The sequence below is a fragment of the Lissotriton helveticus genome, chromosome 7 (genome assembly GCF_964261635.1).
Source record: "Lissotriton helveticus chromosome 7, aLisHel1.1, whole genome shotgun sequence".
Classification (NCBI taxonomy): Eukaryota; Metazoa; Chordata; class Amphibia; order Caudata; family Salamandridae; genus Lissotriton; species Lissotriton helveticus.
In genome coordinates, this window is record NC_136068.1 from 639,377,467 (window position 1) to 639,398,082 (window position 20,616).

General features: G+C 45.1%; 1 protein-coding gene across 3 annotated transcripts in view; it reads right to left on the bottom strand.

Annotated features, from left to right (window-relative positions):
- LOC144768881 (uncharacterized) overlaps positions 1-20,616 on the bottom strand; it is a 993,034-nt gene that overhangs the window by 38,776 nt on the left and 933,642 nt on the right. For 2 of the 3 annotated variants that reach the window (XM_078652890.1, XM_078652891.1), the window contains exon 15: positions 7,118-7,185. The exons of the other annotated variant lie outside the window; for it this stretch is intronic. In XM_078652890.1, coding sequence (XP_078509016.1) covers positions 7,119-7,185 — 67 coding nt within the window. In that variant the 3' untranslated portion in view covers position 7,118. The remainder of the gene's footprint in view (positions 1-7,117; positions 7,186-20,616) is intronic. 3 annotated transcript variants of the gene reach the window in all.

Below are 20,616 nucleotides of genomic sequence, written 5' to 3' on the forward strand. Positions count from 1 at the left end.
CCATGCGGATGTATTTGGAGAAGGTAAACCTGTTCAACGGCCAGAGGTTTAGGATTGGTCGGAGGGTGCAGTCCGTTTTGAAAACAAGGAAGTTGAGGGAATACACCTCTTTCCCACGTTGTTGAGGAGGTGCTGGTTTGATGAAGTCCTTTTTAAGGAGCACTTGTACCTCTTCTGCTACAAGGTGAAGGTGGTCTGTACTTAGGAAATGATGGTGGAGTGGAATGCTTGCGAGATGTTATGGAATTTGAGGCACTATGGAGAGGACCCACTGGTCGGAGGTGATGTCCTACTGAGGGATGGTGTGCCTCAGTCTCTGTGAGAAATGTAAGGTTATCGGGGTAGAAAAGGAGAGTCACCGCTTGAGAGTGCAGCTGCCCCAAGTAGATCTGTACCACTTATGTTTTCCTTATAGGCCCCATTCTGGAAGGTCTTGATTTGGTCCTGAAATGCCTGTTATGGGTGTCTCTGGACTGAGTCTGCAGTTTTAGTACCACCCCATGTTTGCTGCCTACTGACACCAATTAACTTTGCAATGTCCATGAGGCAGTGTCAAACTGCAACATTTTTCAATGTCATTAACCCAGCCTATCGAGTCTGGGGTTTCCTGGTTTCAGAAGCCATACCCAAAATTATTTGCCGGTTTTCAGCTCGACTAAGGGCTCAAAGCTAGACTCCAGCGGAATCAGTGTTCTTCCTATGTCGAGGAGCATTTTTGTGGTTGAGACTGACCGTGGGGTACCTATGGGATGGAAAAGGAGGAGGGATTCAACTTGGTATTTCAGGCCAGAGTGTGTTCTTCAGCATATGAGGCCCCCTAGAAGATGACCTTCAGACCGTCCTGCTTAGCCTGCTGGAATGCTAGAGTAACCTGTGTTGCAGGCAGATGCTTTCAGATGTGTGATAACACTGTTTACATCAGAGTTAGAAGGGTGAGCAGCTGGAACTGAGAAAACCAGTGCAGAACAAGTTACTCATGGAGCAGTGTTACAGAATCCAAAGGAGGAACAAACCAATCTGAGGTGGAGCCAGTGTGCTTGTGCATTGCGGACCAAGGTTGGAGTCACACCACCACCAGATTCTTTTCTTCATACATAGGTCTCGGATGCTCTGGACCCTATTACAGAGTTGAAGAGATAAATCACATTGGGATGCCTCAGTTCAGCTTTGGGATCCTCAGCTGTCTTTTTTCCATCTTGGAGACTAAAACAACCATTTTGCTTAGAAGACATTCCATTTTTTTTTTTAAACGTTCATAAGCCACTCAAATGCACTGCTACTGCGACCAAACGTTTCCCCTTTAAGGACTCTTGGTGCTAGTCAAGCATACAAAGAGGGCTTCACCATGGAGCAAACTAATTACCACTTTTGCCCAAGGCGTAATGTGAAGTACACCCGGTCTGATCGCCACTACAACTGTAATCTCTGCCTTTCCATGGAGCACAAAGTCACCTGCGATGCCTGCCTTGCTTTGCAAGAAAGCCTCAGACATAGGAGGGATAGAATGTGGCCTCACTACAGGATACCCAACTAGGTAGCTTAACCTTGAATTAAGGGAAGTCCCATCACGCACCACTGAGGCTATTCCAAGCCTTTGTGAAAACTGAACATAATTCAAAATGACAAATCCAAAATACACTTCAAGGTACTAAACTGCAATTCATTTCTATGTTTCTGATCATCAATCTTCATTCGGTAAATTGAGGTGAAAAATAAATACACATATTTTCTAACGTGCAGAAGACTCTTGAGAGCATCTTAAAAGTACCAATCCAAACAGACCTGCCCCTGATAATCTTTTGTCTTAATAGTAACATCGTAGGACATGCTAGATCTGTTATTCTACGCAATTTTAATGGCCAGGAGACAAATTTGCAAGTATTAGATAGATCCAGCTCCACCAAATCATTCAGATTGGTTAACCTCACTATATGAAGTATCCAAGATGGACATGACTAGATCATGCAGTAAGAAAAAAACTGCATAGTGGGACCTGTTGATTCAATGGAAATAGAGAGCCGGGTCCTATGATTATGCCTTTTGGATACTCCATGGACTACTTTAAGCTCACAGGCTACCGATAAAGTCCATCAGGTTTAAGAACTAGTTGGAGTAAACCCAACCTCACCCCCACCCTGCCCCCCCCAAATGGCACGTGAAGCACCCTCCCTACCTATCGAAATTACCTTTCCACAAGCCTAATAAGAATGCTAAAGACTCCTGAGCTCCATCACCCTAACACTTCCTATTCCTATTAGCAGCTCTCACAAAATTAATCACAGCATAACATGTGTGGGGGTCTTAATTGGTACAGATAATTAATCCTCAACCAGTGCTACCTGATATTAAACGGTCGTAGAATTGGCAATAAAAAGGATTTCCATGGGGCAGAGTATAAGGAGCAAAATAGCAAAAAGAGCAACGTACAGTGCTTAGAAAGCATGTCTCAAAGAGAATTCGACCTAAGTCTCTGGGCAGGAAAGGAAACGCTACATCAAAATGCAGAATACCTAGGCTAAAGGAAGTGAGGTAGAATCTATATGTAATGTTTGATCTCAAGACTAAATAAGGTTCCATTCCACTAGTGGTGGAAACAGCCAAGTAATTTAATACTGATCTCATGCTTTGAGCTTTCTTATTGCGCTCAGTTAATCGCCAAGAAAAATGAGATGATTTAATATACTTATGGTTTGAATCAGTGTTTAGCGGATTAAGATACATCGCTGACAGGCCCAATTTAAACAAGCATTTGCAATGCAATAGGTCTCGCATTAGGAAAGTTTGAGCTATTGGTATTGTAAATGACAATTTTTTTATTTATGTTTTGTTTTTGAAAATAGTGAAATTAATAGCTTTGTCATTTACAATGCCAATAGTTATAACTTACGTAAATGTGACACCTATAGCATTTGTAATGCAATATGTGTTCTATTTACGTGACTTACATGTATTGATATTACTAATAACAATGGCTTTTAATTTTTTTTCAATAATACTTAAATAAAAGTTATTGTAATTTATAATGGCAATAGCTTAAAGTTTTGTAAATAACTTGTGAAGATTATGTTCAGTGTATTTTATTGTGATGAAAATCCAAGAACAGAAGTTAAATATTAACATTTTTTTGTGACATTTGTAATAAAGCTTGAAACATTGAGAGAACATATTTAAACCAGGTGTTGAATGGTTGCACAGATTGATGCTGAGTGATGTTGTGATGGCGAACGAGTGATGCTGTGGCGTTCAGTGATGCTGTGGTAGCGTATAGTGATGTTGTGGTGCCCCTGAGTGATGCTGTGGTAGTGCTTGGGTTTGTGGGGGGGTGGGTGGGGGGGGGGTGGGTGGGTGGGGGGGTGGGTGGGTGGGGGGGGGTGGGTGGGTGGGTGGGGGGGTGGGTGGGGGGGGGGTGGGTGGGTGGGGGGGTGGGTGGGGGGGGGGTGGGTGGGTGGGGGGGTGGGTGGGGGGGTGGGTGGGGGGGTGGGTGGGGGGGGTGGGTGGGTGGGTGGGGGGGTGGGTGGGTGAGGGGGTGGGGGGGTGAGGGGGTGTGAGGGTGAGGGTGGGTGTGAGGGTGGGTGTGAGGGGGTGTGAGGGTGAGGGGGTGTGAGGGTGAGGGGGTGTGAGGGTGAGGGGGTGTGAGGGTGAGGGGGTGTGAGGGTGAGGGGGTGTGAGGGTGAGGGGGTGAGGGTGAGGGGGTGTGAGGGTGGTGGGTGTAAGGATGAAGGGTTGTGAGGATGAAGGGGTGTGTGAGGGTGAGTGAGGGTGTGTGTGAGGGCGAGTAAGGGGGTGAGTGTGTGTGTGAGGGTGTGTGAGGGTGTGTGTGAGGGTGTGTGTGAGGGTGTGTGTGAGGGTGTGTGTGAGGGTGTGTGTGGGGGTGTGTGTGAGGGTGAGTAAGGGGGTGAGGGTGTGTGTGAAGGTGTGGAGGTGTGAGGGTCCGAAGTAAATGGTGGCAGGGCAGACATCATAAGACAGAGAGAAGAGACTGCGTGGTGACTGCGTTGGTCAGTTTCAGAAACAGGAGGGGCAGAGTCAGCACAGTCTGTGAGGGATCAACGTGTCTAGAGGTAAAGCATAGCGGATGTAGCATTGCAAGCTAGCAAGTCGAGTGTTTTCAAGCTGAGTGTCCCTAGAGAGATGGCAACACAGCAACAGCATTTGAGGAGCAAGGCTACTGTAAACAAGCACAGGAGGCTTTCACTTTCGTCCAGAAAAAAAAAAACGAGAAAGGTGCAGAGAACGACAAACAAAACACGGCTTCCCCGTGAAATGGTTGCAAAAAAAAACAAAAAAAAACAAGCTCTCGGCATTGCTGTGGCGGGGGAGCGCATTCCTTTTAAGTCTGATGCCAAGGCTCAGACAAATGGTGGTGTGCGATGTGCACGCAGGGGAGCGGCAGCCTTTGAAGTCTGATGCCGAGGCACAGACAAATGGTGGTGTGTGATGTGGATGGCGATGATGTGCAGGCGCATAGCTCACATGAACTGTATGCGATCCGCAGCTAGGTAGACACTTCTTTTCCGCTTACTATAATCTCGCCTATTTATCCCTGCGAGATAGAATAGGCGAGACCTAAAACGGTGCGCCTTACATAGACTAATCATGGAATTAAGTCACTATTATCAAGGCGGAGACAATGTCAAAAATAGGTAGACCAGTCAGGCTTTAGGTTTGCTCCATATATTAACCCATAACAACAATGGACCTAGGGCAGCAACTTCCAAGAACAGTAAACTGAGCTCTGCATTAAGTATTCGGGTTGCTGATCTATGTGGGGTTAATAAAATCCTACATGCAAAGCCATACTCAAACCTTTGCAACTGTTGTGGGTGTTGCAGTGGCTGAGAAGGCTGTATCTGATGAAAGTATTTGCCTTGTGAAAAAATCCTTAACTTCTGGTATCGCTGATTAAATTGGCCAAGCCCAAAAGTGCCCTAGTGCCATATAAGCCTAATTGCCATGCATCATCAAATACACACAGGTAATATTGAATATATAGAGAACTGTCCAAATCCGAACTGAAAGTTTGCTTGCCTGTGTCCTGGCCATGACTGGCCATCTGTGCAACAGGACTTTGCATATATTCCAGCATTCTACTTATCTGCTATGATGCATGGGAATATCACCCTAGAAAACAATCAAGTGTTGCAGTAAGAACTTAGTCATGGGGTCCCATAAGGGAAGTCTTTTCTTGTACAATAGTGTCAATGCATTTGAACTTACAATCAGTAGGAGTGGAGGGGAACGCACTGGGTTCAACATGGAGAAAAAAAAAAAAAAAGAGTCCTGGACAATCAAGCTTTCAGGCAACAGACGGGTAGAAAGGAACTTGGCAGTGAACTTGGCAACATTTTATGGGGTCTAGTAATCTAATAGTTAACTGCCAAAGCAAATAAAAATTTGCCCCACTCTGCAAACAATTAGTCCAGGAGAAAAGATAACACTAGGACAATGATGTACCAGGCTGCAGAATATCAGTCAGTAAGTTACCTTGGACTCCTGGACCATTAGACAATGTTTCAGTACTACATATACTTGCTGCAGAAACTGATGCCATCTCCTCAGTACAAAGGCCTGGAAGGGGCATCCAGGTCAAGCTCAGGAGGAGAGTTCAGCCAGCCCAATAATAGTGTACTGTGTATGGAGAGAGTAAAGGCTCCCACTTGCGGAGTATCTACCAACCACACTGTAGAGTCAGGGTGCTACTTACAATTTATGGTTGCTGGCTCCAACGTGGATACCAAGGCTAGAGTCTAGAAAGATGCTCCAGATTTTCAGACAAGTCCCTAACAAAAGGGACATCTGGGCGGAGGTGGAGACTGGATTATGTTTTTTGTGCTTTTGAGGAAGGTCTATGAATACTAATGTGGACTTTCATGACAAAGAGTTAGTGTAGAAATGCCCTTGCCTCCTACAGACCTAACCATGGAGGGCTTGACTTCCCATCTCCTGGCCTTGGAATGAATGCAGCTAAACGCCCCATCAGCAATGAGTCTTGTTTGAAGTCTAGGCAACATAGAAAGACATTGTTGAAATACAAAACTGACATCAACCATAGACAAGTGAAAACCCTCAAACTATGAAACTGTTATGGTGTGTTACATAACCCTTTGAAAAGGATATACAATGCTGAAATCATTTTGGTTATTGGACAAAAATCAGGAGAGGTGCTCAGAACCATGTCCAGGAACATAAAAAGGTACCAATTTCGTCAGTGTGTGTAATTCAAGGCTCTGACTTCACATTTGGAGGAAGTGCCGAAGTTCAGGCCGGAGCATTACGGCACCACTCTCAACCTACATCGGACCCACCCTCCTTCCCCCAACAGCACTTAGATTGCATGGTTAATAAGAGATTTAATCAAAAAATGAAAAAAAAGCCCTTAGGATTACTCAAAGCTGTGCCACAAGCACTGGTGAGCAAACCCTCAGTGGCACCTTTAATGTTAACTAGGTTCTGTGAAATATCAGGTTCTATCAACACCATAACACCTTTTAAATCAACTTAGTGACAAATTGTTAAAACATGGATTCTTTCAAACCCAGTTATGTAATGGAGATGTTTGACCATGGTTTCTACGAGGATACAGAATTCTCTACAAAACAGATTAGTTTGGTGAAGCAGAGCAAAGTAATCCATTACAAATATCTAACAATTATGCACACTATATTCAAATAGTGCGCACTCTATTAAAACATTTCAGCAACCATGGATTTCCTGGAACTGTTATATTAACTTCAGCTTTAAACCATGGGCTAGAAAAATCTTTTTACTCGTAGACTTAACTAATTTAAAGTAGTTAGTGACGAGATGTGTCCAATCTAGCAAACAACTGAAGCCAACAACCTAGGTGTCCAGCTCAGCTTCTACACAGATCATTCACACATCACTTCCAACCTCTAAAACATGGAACTTTACAAGCCTGCCCACAAGGTTCTCCCTTACCAAAAAATTAAATACAATGAATTTCAAAATAGTTAATGCAAAGACTAAATAAGATAGCAGGATTCAACTCTACATTCAAACACGAAACTTGATAGAAATAGCCCCACCCCAAAACGAAATTAAACATATACCAGAGGTTAAAGCATCCAACAAATGAAACAACCTAGAGCTTGCCAACCTTAAAAGAATATGCCGGAATCTGGAACTTCAATGGCGCAGATCCAACACCGATGAGGACAATACACACTGCAAAATACACATGAGGGGAGTATCACAAAGCAGTTAGAAGGGCAAAAAAGTCATATTGCACTACTCTGATCATAGAGGCAACCAGTTGAATGATTTAAAAGAAAGTCTATTCATTGACGAACCCTGAAGTCTCAAACCTCCTTTCACCATATAACACTGGCGAAAGTGTATGACTTTCTTTTCCACAAACAATTGAAATTTCCCATTGAATACCCAGCAGCCTCCTAAGTAACCATTAATTCCCTCTCTGCAAACCTCTAGCCCCATCCTAAGCACACAATCCCACCGGACATGCATGCCTAGCTGTCCTTTACCAAAGTTGTAAGTCAAAATGCTTGTCACAAACCAAACAGAAGCTTCCAATTCACCTGGGGACCAGAAGGTCTTAACACTCTACTGCCCCTTCTCAAACCTTCGGTAAATCATCTAAATGGAAATGGAGGCTTAACAGCCATATTTGTAGAATGTACATAAAAACACAACTTGCTCTGACAAGTCAAGTCTCGAACAGAAATGAGTTGTCTAAGACCAATTTCATGTCATAGTTAAGAAAAATAATTTGGCACTCTGCCTCTTAGTAGATTTCAATAGAATACATCACCATATGCTAATTAAACTGATACTAAAGTGGTTATATATCTTGGGACCCACCAGAGTTCAGCCAATCAGTTACCCCAAAACAGCACACAAGGTCAAAATTGCAAAACTGGGGCTTCAAAATTGAACTTCAAAAGTCACTTGTGTAGGCAGTATGAAAGGAAATTTAACTGTACAGCAACATCTACTGACCCAGTTCAATGTGGATGACACAAACATACAGGCCCTGCCTAGAACACACATTTAGAGCAGAGAAATATTAACAAGCATAGATCCTTTACCAGCTAGGATGAAGGAAAACAACTAACTATATTGACATAAAGAAGCTCTACCAGGCTGAAGCACAACATGTAAACTTATGTATCCCTTCGTTCCCTGCCATGGATATTCTCTCTGAATACTTAAGTACATCTCCGTACACATACAAGAATACTGGATCATTTTTTAGAACAGAATTTTTCAATCAAAGAAAATATTAGATAAAAGAAAGCATGCCTACAAGAGGCAAAATGATGTAGATATTTTAACTAAAACAATGCATTATTGTGCCATATCAAAGTTTGACTAAAACACGGGTAAAATAATGTTTTGCTAATTAAAACGCAACCTTTAAGAAGGGTGGTGTACACACCGTCAAAGTGGCAGAACCTTTTTTAAATTCCTAGTGTCGTAGTCTTCCTATCATGATGTGCAGGGCCAGGCAGGCAGGCAGTTTGTTCCTTAAGTTATCACAGTGAAAAGGCCTTTTACAACTACACTTTGAAGCCTGGGGAAATGGGTGCAATGTGTATAGATTCAGAGAGAATGCCCACTACTGGGTTTATAGGTTAATAACTTTCCTTCTCTCACAAAATAGTCTTGAATATTCATAGGCAAGTAAAATGGAGAACAATCCTAAATAATAAACCATGCATTATAGGAGGAACTAAAGGCAGCAGAGAAAGGAAGAAAAAGTTGGTAAACTGAGCATTCAGATTACCAAGGGAGGCCTAGCACTCTAGGGAATTTGTCCTGAAATGAACACTTAAGCATTATGGACCACTGAAAAGGGCAATAACGATTGCAAAGGGCCCCAGGTGCGAGCCTTTAATAGACGCTATAGCCCAGGCAGATGGGCTACATTGCTAATATTAAATTCCAGCTATTTGGGGTAGAATGTTCTAAACTAAAAAGGGAGAAACAGGAAAGAAACATTGAAATATTAGAGCAGAAGTTTTGCACCAGTCATTAACTGGCCCTGATCCACTCAACTGTCTTCCATAAAGTTCTCAATAGGGCAATACTTAGCACATTTATGAGCAAACTTCCAGGGAAGCAGATTTTGTTAAGGTGCACAGTTGGGCCAGACCAGTCTAGCATTGGGATTTCTTGGAGTGATGCTTATATGCAGCATTTAGATGGTATTCTCCTTAGTAGGCAGGAGCTCGTCATTCTCTCCTTAATAGCCATCTAATGATCGACGTCTTCTCTATCACCTATAGCTGCAGTCAACCCTTCTTGTTTACAGGCATATCAAACCCCACACACAGAATTCACAGTGCCATGGGAGATTTTTGAATTTACATGGCCAAGATAACCAACACTTGAACACTCCAACTTAAACAGATGATCAAAAACATTTTGCTTCGCTTCTCCCTAACTGCAAAAGTTAGGATAAAATGGCAGTGAGCCTGGAGAGGTGGATACTTACCCAACTGCAGATTTCTCACCTAAATACTGTCCAGGTGCCAGAATGGAGACGGAAAACATTTCTTTAGCACTGCTCCCGCACACCAATGTACGCTGTGCAGTGTTAACCTTATTCTGTACCAACCCGAAAGTGATGCTGCAGAGTTGAACAGAAGGACCGGCCTTTCATGCGGACCTCTCTTTAGATGCTAAAAAGAGGCTGCTCCAAACAGGCAGATGAAAGGGCAGCGAGGAATTTGCAGTTAAATAGAGTATCCACCATAAAGAGCATCAGTAATCTGATCTTCTGAAGGATACCTCTACTCGCATTTGCCTCAACTTAGAGTAGATATCAAAGCAGTCCCTCCCCAGGTAGAGGGTTTATGAAGTGAACTCAGACCAAAATAAAAAGTTACTTCTCTTTGGTAACAATCTTTCTGGCAGAGACTTTCTAACTGCAGATTCTTCATCGTAGAATATTCAACAGGTGTCAGTCTGGGTCCGGAAATCTTTAAAGCAGTACTCATGAACGCCAGAAGGTAGTGCCTATGGCTCCACGCAGATGTGACCAGCACTGGCCTATACAGGTGCCACCCATGCGAGGTCAGTGGCCAAGATGACAGCCAGTACAGACATGTCTTACTGAGCTCCGCACCAAGCGCTGACTGAGTCCTGCTTCATCCTGCACCTGGTGCCCAGCAGACCCCACCTCACGAGAGGCTCTCCCACCGACTGCCTGGGGTGCCAGCCTTTAATTGGGCGATAGCCGGACCGCTATGGGTGACTGAGGTCTTGCACACAACAGTACGGAAGGGGAACAACGCACAAGAAAATTAGTTACTTACGTGTCACTGCTGTTATCCAGTAGTGGCATCCTTCATAGATTCGCATGCTTGAATTATTCCCCGAAGTGGGAGTCCCATGGTACCATAGTAAAGCAGTATGTATAACTATCATAGGCTATAATGGCAATAGGCCATAAGTTTAATAACTTATGTCCTTTTAAAAAAAAAAAAAGGACCAAACTACAACCAATCGGGTGTTGGCACCCTCTAAAACCTTCCCAAGAAAGGATGAGTCCCTCAGCTTTTCAAGCACAAGTGAAAATAACCTTAGCTATAAGGGGAGCCACTCTGAGTGGGTCGCATGTGAATCTACGAAAGATACCAATACTGGATAAGGATTAGTTACTTACCTGTAATCCTAGTTCTCATCTAGGGGTATACTCAAAATCATAATCTATGAATAATCCCCGCCTATGTGCTGGATCCCAGAGCATATAGAAAATACATATAAATATATATGTATATATATATGTGAAAAATATATATTTGCAGCCTAAAAACATTTTCCAACTGGCAAAGCTGCCGCAAAATTACATGAATTAGCATACACACAGTAGAACTCTCCCAACCCCTGAGGATAAAAGAGCAGTAAACATTTGCAAGCAACAATGCTTTATTGCCATAGGAAAACTTGTAATTGCAGGCATTTGCCAGTAGGCTGCAGCAGAGTATAAAGAAACAAAGAAAAACTGACACCTTGCCTTTAAGGCAATAGAGTAGGGGTACCGTGCCTTTAAGCCCTGAAGGCGACCCCCTGCTCCCATGATGCACCACAGGTGACAGTTGGGTCAGTTCTTTTTGGAGGTGCAAGACACCCGAGTAGATCCATAGAAACTTAACTGTACAAATCATGCTCGTCCGGGGAGGAGGGCGGGCGCTAATGACTTTGATGAGTATAACCCTGGATGAGAACTAGGATTACAGGTAAATAACTAATCCTTCTCATCCAGGGGATACTCATCAATAGTCATAATATATGAATAGATTAGCAAGCTAATACCCAAAGTCTCGCGGACGAGCAAGAAATTATACATCAAAGACTGAATAAGTTACACATTGCAAATACATCTTATGCAAATAAATTCCTTAAAGAGTCCTGTCCTACTCGTGCATCGGCCTGTGTATCGGAGTCCAGGCAATAATGGCAGGTAAAGGTATGTACAGACGGCAAAGTAGCCGCTTTACAATTTTCAGAAATAGGAACATTACAGAGGAGAGCTGTAGTTGAAGCTTTCCCTCAAGTAGAGTGTGCATGTGGTTTACCCTGTAAGGTCTTGTTAGCTAGTTGGTAAGCTAAAGCTATACAGGAGACAATCCAGCGAGAAATGGACCGTTTTGAGGCTGACGGACCATTATTAGTGCTGCCATAATTAACAAAAAGCCGGTCAGACTTTCTAAGTGGAAGGGTTTTAGCCAAGTAGAACTTCAGAACCCTCCGGAGATCTAGAGAGTGTAATGGCCTCTCCGGGGGAGTGGTAGGTTGAGGAAAAAAGGTAGGTAGTAATAGACTGGTTGATATGAAAGTCGGAGACTACCTTAGGCAGAAAACCTGGGTGCATTCGTGGTTTTGTATCCCCATTAAATATTTCTCTCTTGTTTAGACATATCCTAACTTGACGTTTCCTGTATCCTTCCCACTATTAGATCGATGCTGAGATGAGGTCAAACCCAATAGGACTAGGACTGTCTTCATGTTCCTATGTAAAATGAGATATTCACTGCAGTGTGACGGATATAACGTGTATTAAAAAGGTATATACTCGACAAGTTTAAGACCTTGTGGGTTTGTGTGAGAAATATCCCGTCAATAGAAAGACTTTTTTCCTTTGAGACATTGTGGTAATACACGCTGTTTTGGGGCTATGAGGTAACACAATGTGGTGTTAGGCTGTGTGTGGTGGTCCAGTTGGCTGTTTCAAATGTAAATAAATAAATAAATATTAACAGGGCATACCAGTAAAATTCCTTTCTTATACATATCTTTTCAGACTCAAAATCCAGGTCTAGAGATCCTATATTGAATTGTTTCTGGCTGGTCCTGATGAAGGTGGTCCGTACTGCTGTTCTTCCACCGAAACGCGTCGACCATTTTCTTCATATTTAGAGCAAATGACTTCGGTCACATATTGGACAACAGACACAATGCGACAGGATGTTTAGTGTTTGCTTTTTGATGGGTTGTATGCTTGAAATGTATGTATGAGTATGTGTGGTGTGGCTCTCTACCTGGTCTAGCAGAATTGATTTTGTTTTTAGAATATATGAATTTGTGTAACTTATGTTCTAGATATATATTGATGGCTCTAGTCTGTTGATAGAATATCTTTTAGGAGTTTTGTGAGTAATGCACATCTAATAACATGTGTACTAAGAAAAAAAGATAAAGAAATGAAAAAAAGTTTTTTTTACAGAAAAATGAAATAAATGAGTAAAATTTAAAAATAAGTGTAGATATGTTTTTGTGTATGCCCTTTGGTTAAGAGGTATCTCACGTGATAAAAGTATTTATAGGTCAAGAGGGAGTCTCTCAGCTGTTTTGGTATTTCTCTTCCCCTCTACTCCCTGACCTGAAATCATTTAAAGAGGGCCATTCTACTCTATTTTGCATTCGTAGAACCACCCTGTTGGCATGAAAAACTGTGTAAGGTTCCTTACAACACAAGGCCTGGATTTCACCAACCCTACGGGCAGAGGTAATCGCCACTAAAAAAGCAGCTTTCCAGGTCAAGTGCTGCAAAGAAGCCTTATGTATAGGCTCGAAAGGAGCACTCATCAGTTTTAGTCAGGACGATATTAAGCTCCCAGGGAGGGGAGGGGGACCTCACTGGTGGAAAGACCTTCTTAAGCCCCTCCTAATTTTTAACTACAGGCTTAAGGAAGAAAGATGTTTGAGAAGGTGACTTCCTATAGGCTGGGATGGAAGCTAAATGAACACTCATGGAGGGGTATTTTAGGCCTGATTTCGCTAAATGCAACAGATAAGGTAGAATCACCTGCTCTTGGCCATGTATAAGGTCAAGAGAGTGTTCACGACACCATAAGAAAAACCTCTTCCACTTGAAAGCATATGACTTCCTAGTGGAGGGTCGTTTTGCTTCTTTAAGAATGTTCATGCAGTCTGCTGGGAGGTCTAGGTGTCCATACTGGATTACCTCAGGAGCCATGCCGTCAAGCGAAGGGAGGGAAGGTTGGGGTGAAATACTTTTCCCCCTGGTCCTTGGATAACAAGTCTGGACGGCAAGGAAGTCGCCGGTGCGGGAGCTCCGACAGCTGTAGGAGATCGGGGTACCACCACTGGCGTGGCCACTCTGGCGCTATCAGGATCATCCTGGTGTTGGTCCTGTAGAATTTCTGGATCACCGCCGGGATCAGAGGCAGGGGAGGAAAGGTGTAGAGTAATGTCTGCGACCAGCTGATCAAAAGTCCGTTCCCCAGTGATCCCTTTTGGGGGAACTAGGACGCGAAGACGGGGCACTTTGCATTCGCCGAATCTGCGAACAGGTCTATGTCCGGTACGCCCCATAGTTGAAAAACCTCCTGCGTGACTTCTTTGAGAACCTAATTGTGTGCTTCTACGAAGACTCTGCTTAGGCAGTCTGCTTGGAGGTTTTGGAGTCCTGGTAGATGAACTGCCACGATGGAGAGGCCCCTTGCCAGGAGCCAGTGCCAGATGGCTTGTGCTTCCAGAGATAAGACTCTTGACCTGGTGCCTCCCTGCTTGTTCGGATAGAACATAGTTGTTGTGTTGTCTGTCTGAACCTGGAGGTAGTTGGTGTGCAGGGAAGGGTAAAGAGACTTAAGAGCCAGATTAACTGCTTGAAGGTCGAGGAAGTTGATATGGTAGGCTTGCTCTACTTCGGACCAGAGGCCTTGAAACTTGGAGCTGGTCCATGTGAGCACCCCAGCCTTGAAGGGAGGCATCCGTGACAAGTGACTGAGATGGAGGAGAACGATGGAATGGAACCCCCCGGAGGAGATTGGCACGTTTCAACAACCATCTTATCGAGTCCCTGGCTTCTTGAGGAAGCGAGACACGGTCTTCCCAGTGACCTGATCTGAGACTATTGGTCCTCGAGGGCTTGCTGCAGAGGCATCATGTGAAGGCGAGCATTGGGCACAATGTAGATGCACAAGGCCATCGACCCCAGGAGAGAGGACACTCGTCTGGCTGTGAAGCCTTGAGTGTCCAGTAGAAGGCGACCCTTCAGGAGCAGATGACAACCTCTCCTCCGAAGGACACACGCTTGCCTGTACCGAGTCCAGGGAAGTGCCCAGGTAGTGAATCCGTTGGGAAGGATTGAGTACTGACTTTTTGAGATTGACCTGTAGCCCCAACGAGTCCATCAGTTTGAGGCAGAACGAAAGATGGTTCTAAAGCAGAGTCGGAGTGGAGCTTTTCAACAGCCAATCGTCTAGATAGGGGTAGACGAAGATCTTTCTCTTGCGAAGAAAAGCAGCCACTACCTCCATGCACTTGGAGAATGTCCGGGTGCAGATTTCAGGCCAAACGGAAGCACTCGATACTGGTAGTGATGGCGTCAGATCTGAAGCCTTAGAAATTTTCGGTGGTTTACTGACACTGTTATGTGGAAGTAAGCGTCCTGCAGGTCAATGGCACACATCCAGTCTCCCTGATGGAGATGCAGGAAGATCTGGTGCAGGGCAAGCATGCAGAACTTTTCTTTTTTGATGAATCTGTTCAGCAGCCATAGATCCAGAATGGGCCTGTATTCTTTGACTACTACTCTTTTTTCAACCAAAAAATACCGGGAGTAGACTCCTTGATTTCTCTGCATGGGGGGAACCTCCTCTATGGCCTTCTTTTTGAGGAGGACGGAGACTTCGTCTCACAGCAATTGACTGTGGAATCGGGGAAGGTGCTTTGCTTGAAGGAAAACTTGCGGGGGGGGCTTGAACCTCAGCAAGTAACCATGCTTCACAATATTCAGCACCCATCTGTCCTTTGTCATGGATTTCCACTCTGCCAGATGATGAGAAACACTCCCTCCCACCGGAGTGGCGAACAGTTGTGGAGGAAGCAACGGCTCAGTGCTTGGGAGGATGCTTGGAGGCATACTGCTGCTTGTTATTGTTGCTTCTGCCTCTGCCAGGACGTCGCTGCTGGAACTGCGTTTTCTGCTGAGACTGGGATGTCCACTGAGGGGTTTGAACCCTCTGCTGACACGACCTCCTGTCTCAATGGCGAAGGCGCTTCTTGAATTCCTTACGCTTTTCTAAACCCACAGCCTTGACTGTGTCCATTTCCACTTTCATATTGGACATTGTCGTCAGCATGTGCCCCGAAAAGAGAGGCACCATTGAAGGTGAGGTTCAATATCTTTTTCTGGGCATCCAGCTTAAGTCCTGTAAGGCGGAGCCAGGCCGAACGACGAGAGAAAATTCCATGGGAGTAGCCATGGGCCGCAAGGTCAGAGGCATCTACTGCGGCGCTGATGACCTGATTGGCTACGAGCCCTCCTTCCTGTATAAAGTCCTGTCGATCTTCCTTAGGAAGCTTTTGTGTAAAGCGAGTCAAGGAGTCCCAGAGGGACCTGTCGTACCTCCCAAGTAAGGCAGAGGCACTGGCTACCTTCATATATGAAGCGGAGGTGTTGCATACCTTTCTGCCAAACGAGTCCATGAGTTTGCGGTCTTTTCCAGGTGGTACCGAGGAGGAGGTAGAGCCCGAATGGGACTTCATGGCAGCTGCCACAATTATAGAGTCCGCGGGCGGATCAGATCTGAGGAACAAGGGGTCCTCCGCTGGGGCCTTGTACTTATTGGCTATCCTAGATGGAACAGACCCCACCACCGCCGGTGTGAGGAAAGTAGCCATAGCCGGTTCAAGGAGGCCGGGAACCAGGGGAAGCAGAGGTCTGGGCGCTGTGAGATGATGAAGGGTATGAAAAAATCATAGAAGTGGGTACCACTGGGGTATGCAGCGCAATATTGAGCTTTTTTGCTCCCCTGCCCAGAACATCTGAGAAAAGTAGCGATGTCATCAATAGGCGAGACTTGTGAAGGAGGCGTAGAGGAGAAGGTCGGAGAGTAATCTCGGAACGACGACCTAGTGGAAGATGACCACGTTGGAGATCTTGTGCGCCGCCTCTTATGGGGTCTGTCGCGATGCCTGCTGTGACGGTCCCTGGACCTAGAGCGATGCCTAGATGGAGATCTCGGTCTAGGGGAAGGTCTTGGCCTGATAGGTGTCCTTGGCCGCACTGGGGAGCGTGATCTGGCCGGGGAGCGTGATCTGGCCGGAGATCTTGGACTGGGGCCTCCGAGGAGGAGACCTAGAAGGTCTGGCCGGGGTTCTTGGAGCAGACAGAGTATGTGCGGGAGTAATCCGAGCCCGGACTACTGGGACCACCAGATACAGCCCCCTGAGGACGATGAGGTGCCGCGCTGCGTGATCTGTCCGCAGATCTGGGGGAAGGTTCCGGGAAGATCTCCACGATATTCAATCCAGGAGATGTTGATTTGTCTCCTGAAGACCTGGAAGCAGGGGACTCCACAATGACCATCACCTGATCCCTCGATGGCGAAAGTTTCGACGTCGAAGACGTCTGTGTGATCAATGGCGTCGAGCGGGGGTCTTGATGCTCTCGACGTCGATCGCCCACGCCGTGAGGGGGTCGACTGCGATCCTCGACGTCAGGCCAGTGACTTAGACGTCGATCTTCCTCGACGTCGATCAGATGGAGCCTCTATGACGTCGTATCGACGACGATCCTCTACATCGTGTCGACGATTACCTATTTCGACGGCAACCTTTCCTGGCGTCGAATGGTGGGATCTTGAAGACCCTCTCGACGGCGGCCCGCCAGCCTGCGGAGACCTGGAAGCAGTCTTGGCTCTCGACGTGACCCCCTCGGGGGCGGCGGCGGAGTGTCTCGACGTCGACGGAAGCCTAGACGTCGACGGAGACTTGGAGATGGAAGCAGCCACAGACTTCGAGCCCCAAGTGCGGCGTCTCGACGCCGACTTATGTGACTGCGGCGGAGACCTTCGACGTCGCGATGGTGATCCTGAAGAGTGTCTGGGCCTCTTCGACGCTGACGGAGATCTTCGTCCTGCCTTCCTCTTTCTGGGGGCAGGAGAGGTAGAACGTCGCCGTTTTTGACCATGTTTGCTTGAAGAAGACGACCTGGGGACTGCAGGGGCACCCACCTGGTGACTTTTGTCTTTCTCCAGCATGGCATGAAGTCTAATCCTTTCCCTATCAATAAGAGTCTGTCTAGAGAATTTCTGACAGTGGTGGCACTGGCCAGGGTTGTGTGCAGATGGAAGGCACACAATACACACTGCGTGTGGATCAGTCAGAGTCATCTTCTTGTCACAAGGACATTTCCGGAACAAAGCAGGCATTCTGACAGGAAATTTTTGTGTGTTACCACAAAAAAACAACTTAAAAGCCTTAAGCCAGAAGGTCGAATTTTCTGAGGAAAATCACTCCAAATCACAATTTTAGTCAAAAACTGAAGAGCTCAAGGATCCTCACAGAAGGAGCCGGAAAAAAGAACTGACCCAACTGTCACCTGTTATGCATCATGGGAGCAGGGGGTCGCCTTCAGGGCTTAAAGGCACGGTACCCCTACTCTATTGCCTTAAAGGCAAGGTGTCAGTTTTTCTTTGTTTCTTTATACTCTACCGCAGCCTACTGGCAAATGCCTGCAATTACAAGTTTTCCTATGGAAATAAAGCATTGTTGCTTGCAAATGTTTACTGCTCTCTTTTATACTCGGGGTTTGGGAGAGTTCTACTGTGTGTATGCTAATTCATGTAATTTTGCAGCAGCTTTGCCAGTTGGAAAATGTTTTTAGGCTGCAAATATATGTTTTCACATATATATACATATATATTTATATGTATTTATATGTATTTCTATATGCTCTGGGATCCCGCACATGGGCGGGAATTATTCATAGATTATGACTATTGATGAGTATCCCCTGAATGAGAACTGCAGTTACAGGTAAGTAACTTATCTTTCAGAGATTCACATGCTTGAATCAGAGAAGCAAGCAGTGTGAGAAAGTGGCTCTATATATACTGGACTAGAATGAAGTACAGCATATATAGAGTCCACAAACCCCAGAGGTATAACAGAGGTTAAAGTCAGAACTGACCCTACTCTCCAAAGTGGTAGCTTGGTCGAGTAGTAAGGCAGTACCAGAGGACAGTGTAAAGCATTTGTTGAACAGACTCAGTCTGCAAAAGGTTTCTTTCACACACTCAATGTCTGAACTCCAGGCAATTGTTTTTATATCCACAGATATAGGGGTTTCATTTTTAGAACCAACAGTTGTAAAAATATACTTTTCTTGTTATGAGTTCTCTCATGTAATTACTTTGCAAAGGAGCAATAAGGTTTGTGCACACAATTAATACAGTACTGACAGTAAGCAACACAATCCTAAAACACACTATAGCATTGAGCTCAATGGGTTTTCCCCAGGTAAGTACAGGTGATTACTATATAGATTACTTTAGTAGTCCCAGGACTAGATCTGAGATTCGGTCCCAGGGTCTAAGCTGAAACCAGGTTAGCAAAAACTTTTTAGTTACTGTAGTGAATTTTCATTAATATAAAGCGGTTTTAAAAGTTCACACTTAGAAACTTTTCATAGGAAATCTGACAATGTCATTCAATGGGAGAAAATTCAGGTTGCAGGTAAAGTACGATCGCGTTACTTTTGTAACCCAGCACCGGTCTCCTAGGGCCAGCACTGGGGTCTTTACTCAAAACAGGTAGGTAATTGCGTTTCAGTATTTCGTGTGATTTTTAAAGAATATTTCAAGTTTTCAAAAGTAGACACTTCGAAGAAATTTCATAGAAAAGCAGACAATGGGTTCCTATGGAGAAAATACAGATTACTAGTAGCCCCGCTAGGGCTTACTTTTGCGGTTCAGTACTGGGCTGAAAGGTACAGCACTGACTCCCCTCCTGACGTAGTTTTTACCGAAAGTCTTTCCGCCAGTGTGGGGGTAGAACTGGTGGGGGCCAGTTGCTGGGTACAGCAAATGGTCTGGAGAAGCTCTCAGAGGCGGCATGCCTTTGAAGCTTCCCCCTGTCCATCCTGGGGGAGGGGACATAGCACCTCGCGCAGGATATGCATTGTTGCAGGCCAAGGAGAGCGGGGGGGCTCTCCAACCAGGGGTCCAGCAACATGTCTGCTGTGTGGCAGCCTCTGCAGCCACTCAGCCCAGACGTGGATTGTAGGTTCAGGTTTTGGAGGGCATCTCTAAGATGCCCTCTGGTGCATTTTACATTAAATCCCACACTGGCATCGGTGCGGGTTTAATGTGCTGAGAAGTTCGGTACCAAACTTGTCAGTCGCCAGTGTAGCCATTATGGTGCTGTGGAGTTCGTAATGACAACCTCCCAGCACCATATACTCTTAATGGCATCACTGCACTTACAGTGCCCAGGATTTGCCCTGGGTACTGTAGGGGCACAGGGCTCCTGTACCTGTGCCCTCACCCCTGGCTTAGGGCACCCAGCTAGAGGGGTGACTGAAGTCTGCCAGGGCAGTGGGTTCTGTGGGCATGGCACACAGGGATGTGTGCCATGTCAACTCGTTTTACTTCAATACTTCTATACTTAGGCACTCAGCCTGCAAAAGAAGTGTGTGGGTGCCAGGGTACAGGGCCCCTGAAGGTGGCACAATAAGTGCTGACAAGTGGCCAGAAATGCCAACTGGGTCTTTGATTTCAGTACAGTTTTTAGGGAAGGAGCACAGGCCCTGGGTACCTGGTTGGCAGGAGCCCAGGGCACACTCAGTCAAAGCACATTAGCAATTCAGAAAAAAGTGGGGGCATACCAATACAAGAAAGATGGCACTTTCTCACAAGCTGTATTGTACATAAATAAATATATATATATATATATATATATATATATATATATATATATATATATATATATATCTTGTAAGCATTCATATCTACAACAGATAGATGAATGACCGTAAATGAAGATTTAATACATAATACCCACCTGTATGATATGCATTAGAATGCTATTATGAATCAACACCTCTATGCAAAGAGGCTCACCTTATTGAAAAAGGTATTGTAGCATTGTGCTGATTCTAGGCAGTAGTGGTGCGATAACGTGTGGATGCCTGCAGAGAAGCTGAAGTGGACATAGCTCTCGTCAAATTTGCTTAAGCTTTTGTCGTGAGCAGTGTAGCAGCTATGGAAAAGCAAGACTGAATTGCTGCTAAAATCCACCTTGCTATTGTGGCTTTGGTAACTACTGTACCTTGACGAGATTGACTGTAAGACACTAGTAGTTCATCGTTTTTGCGAATGT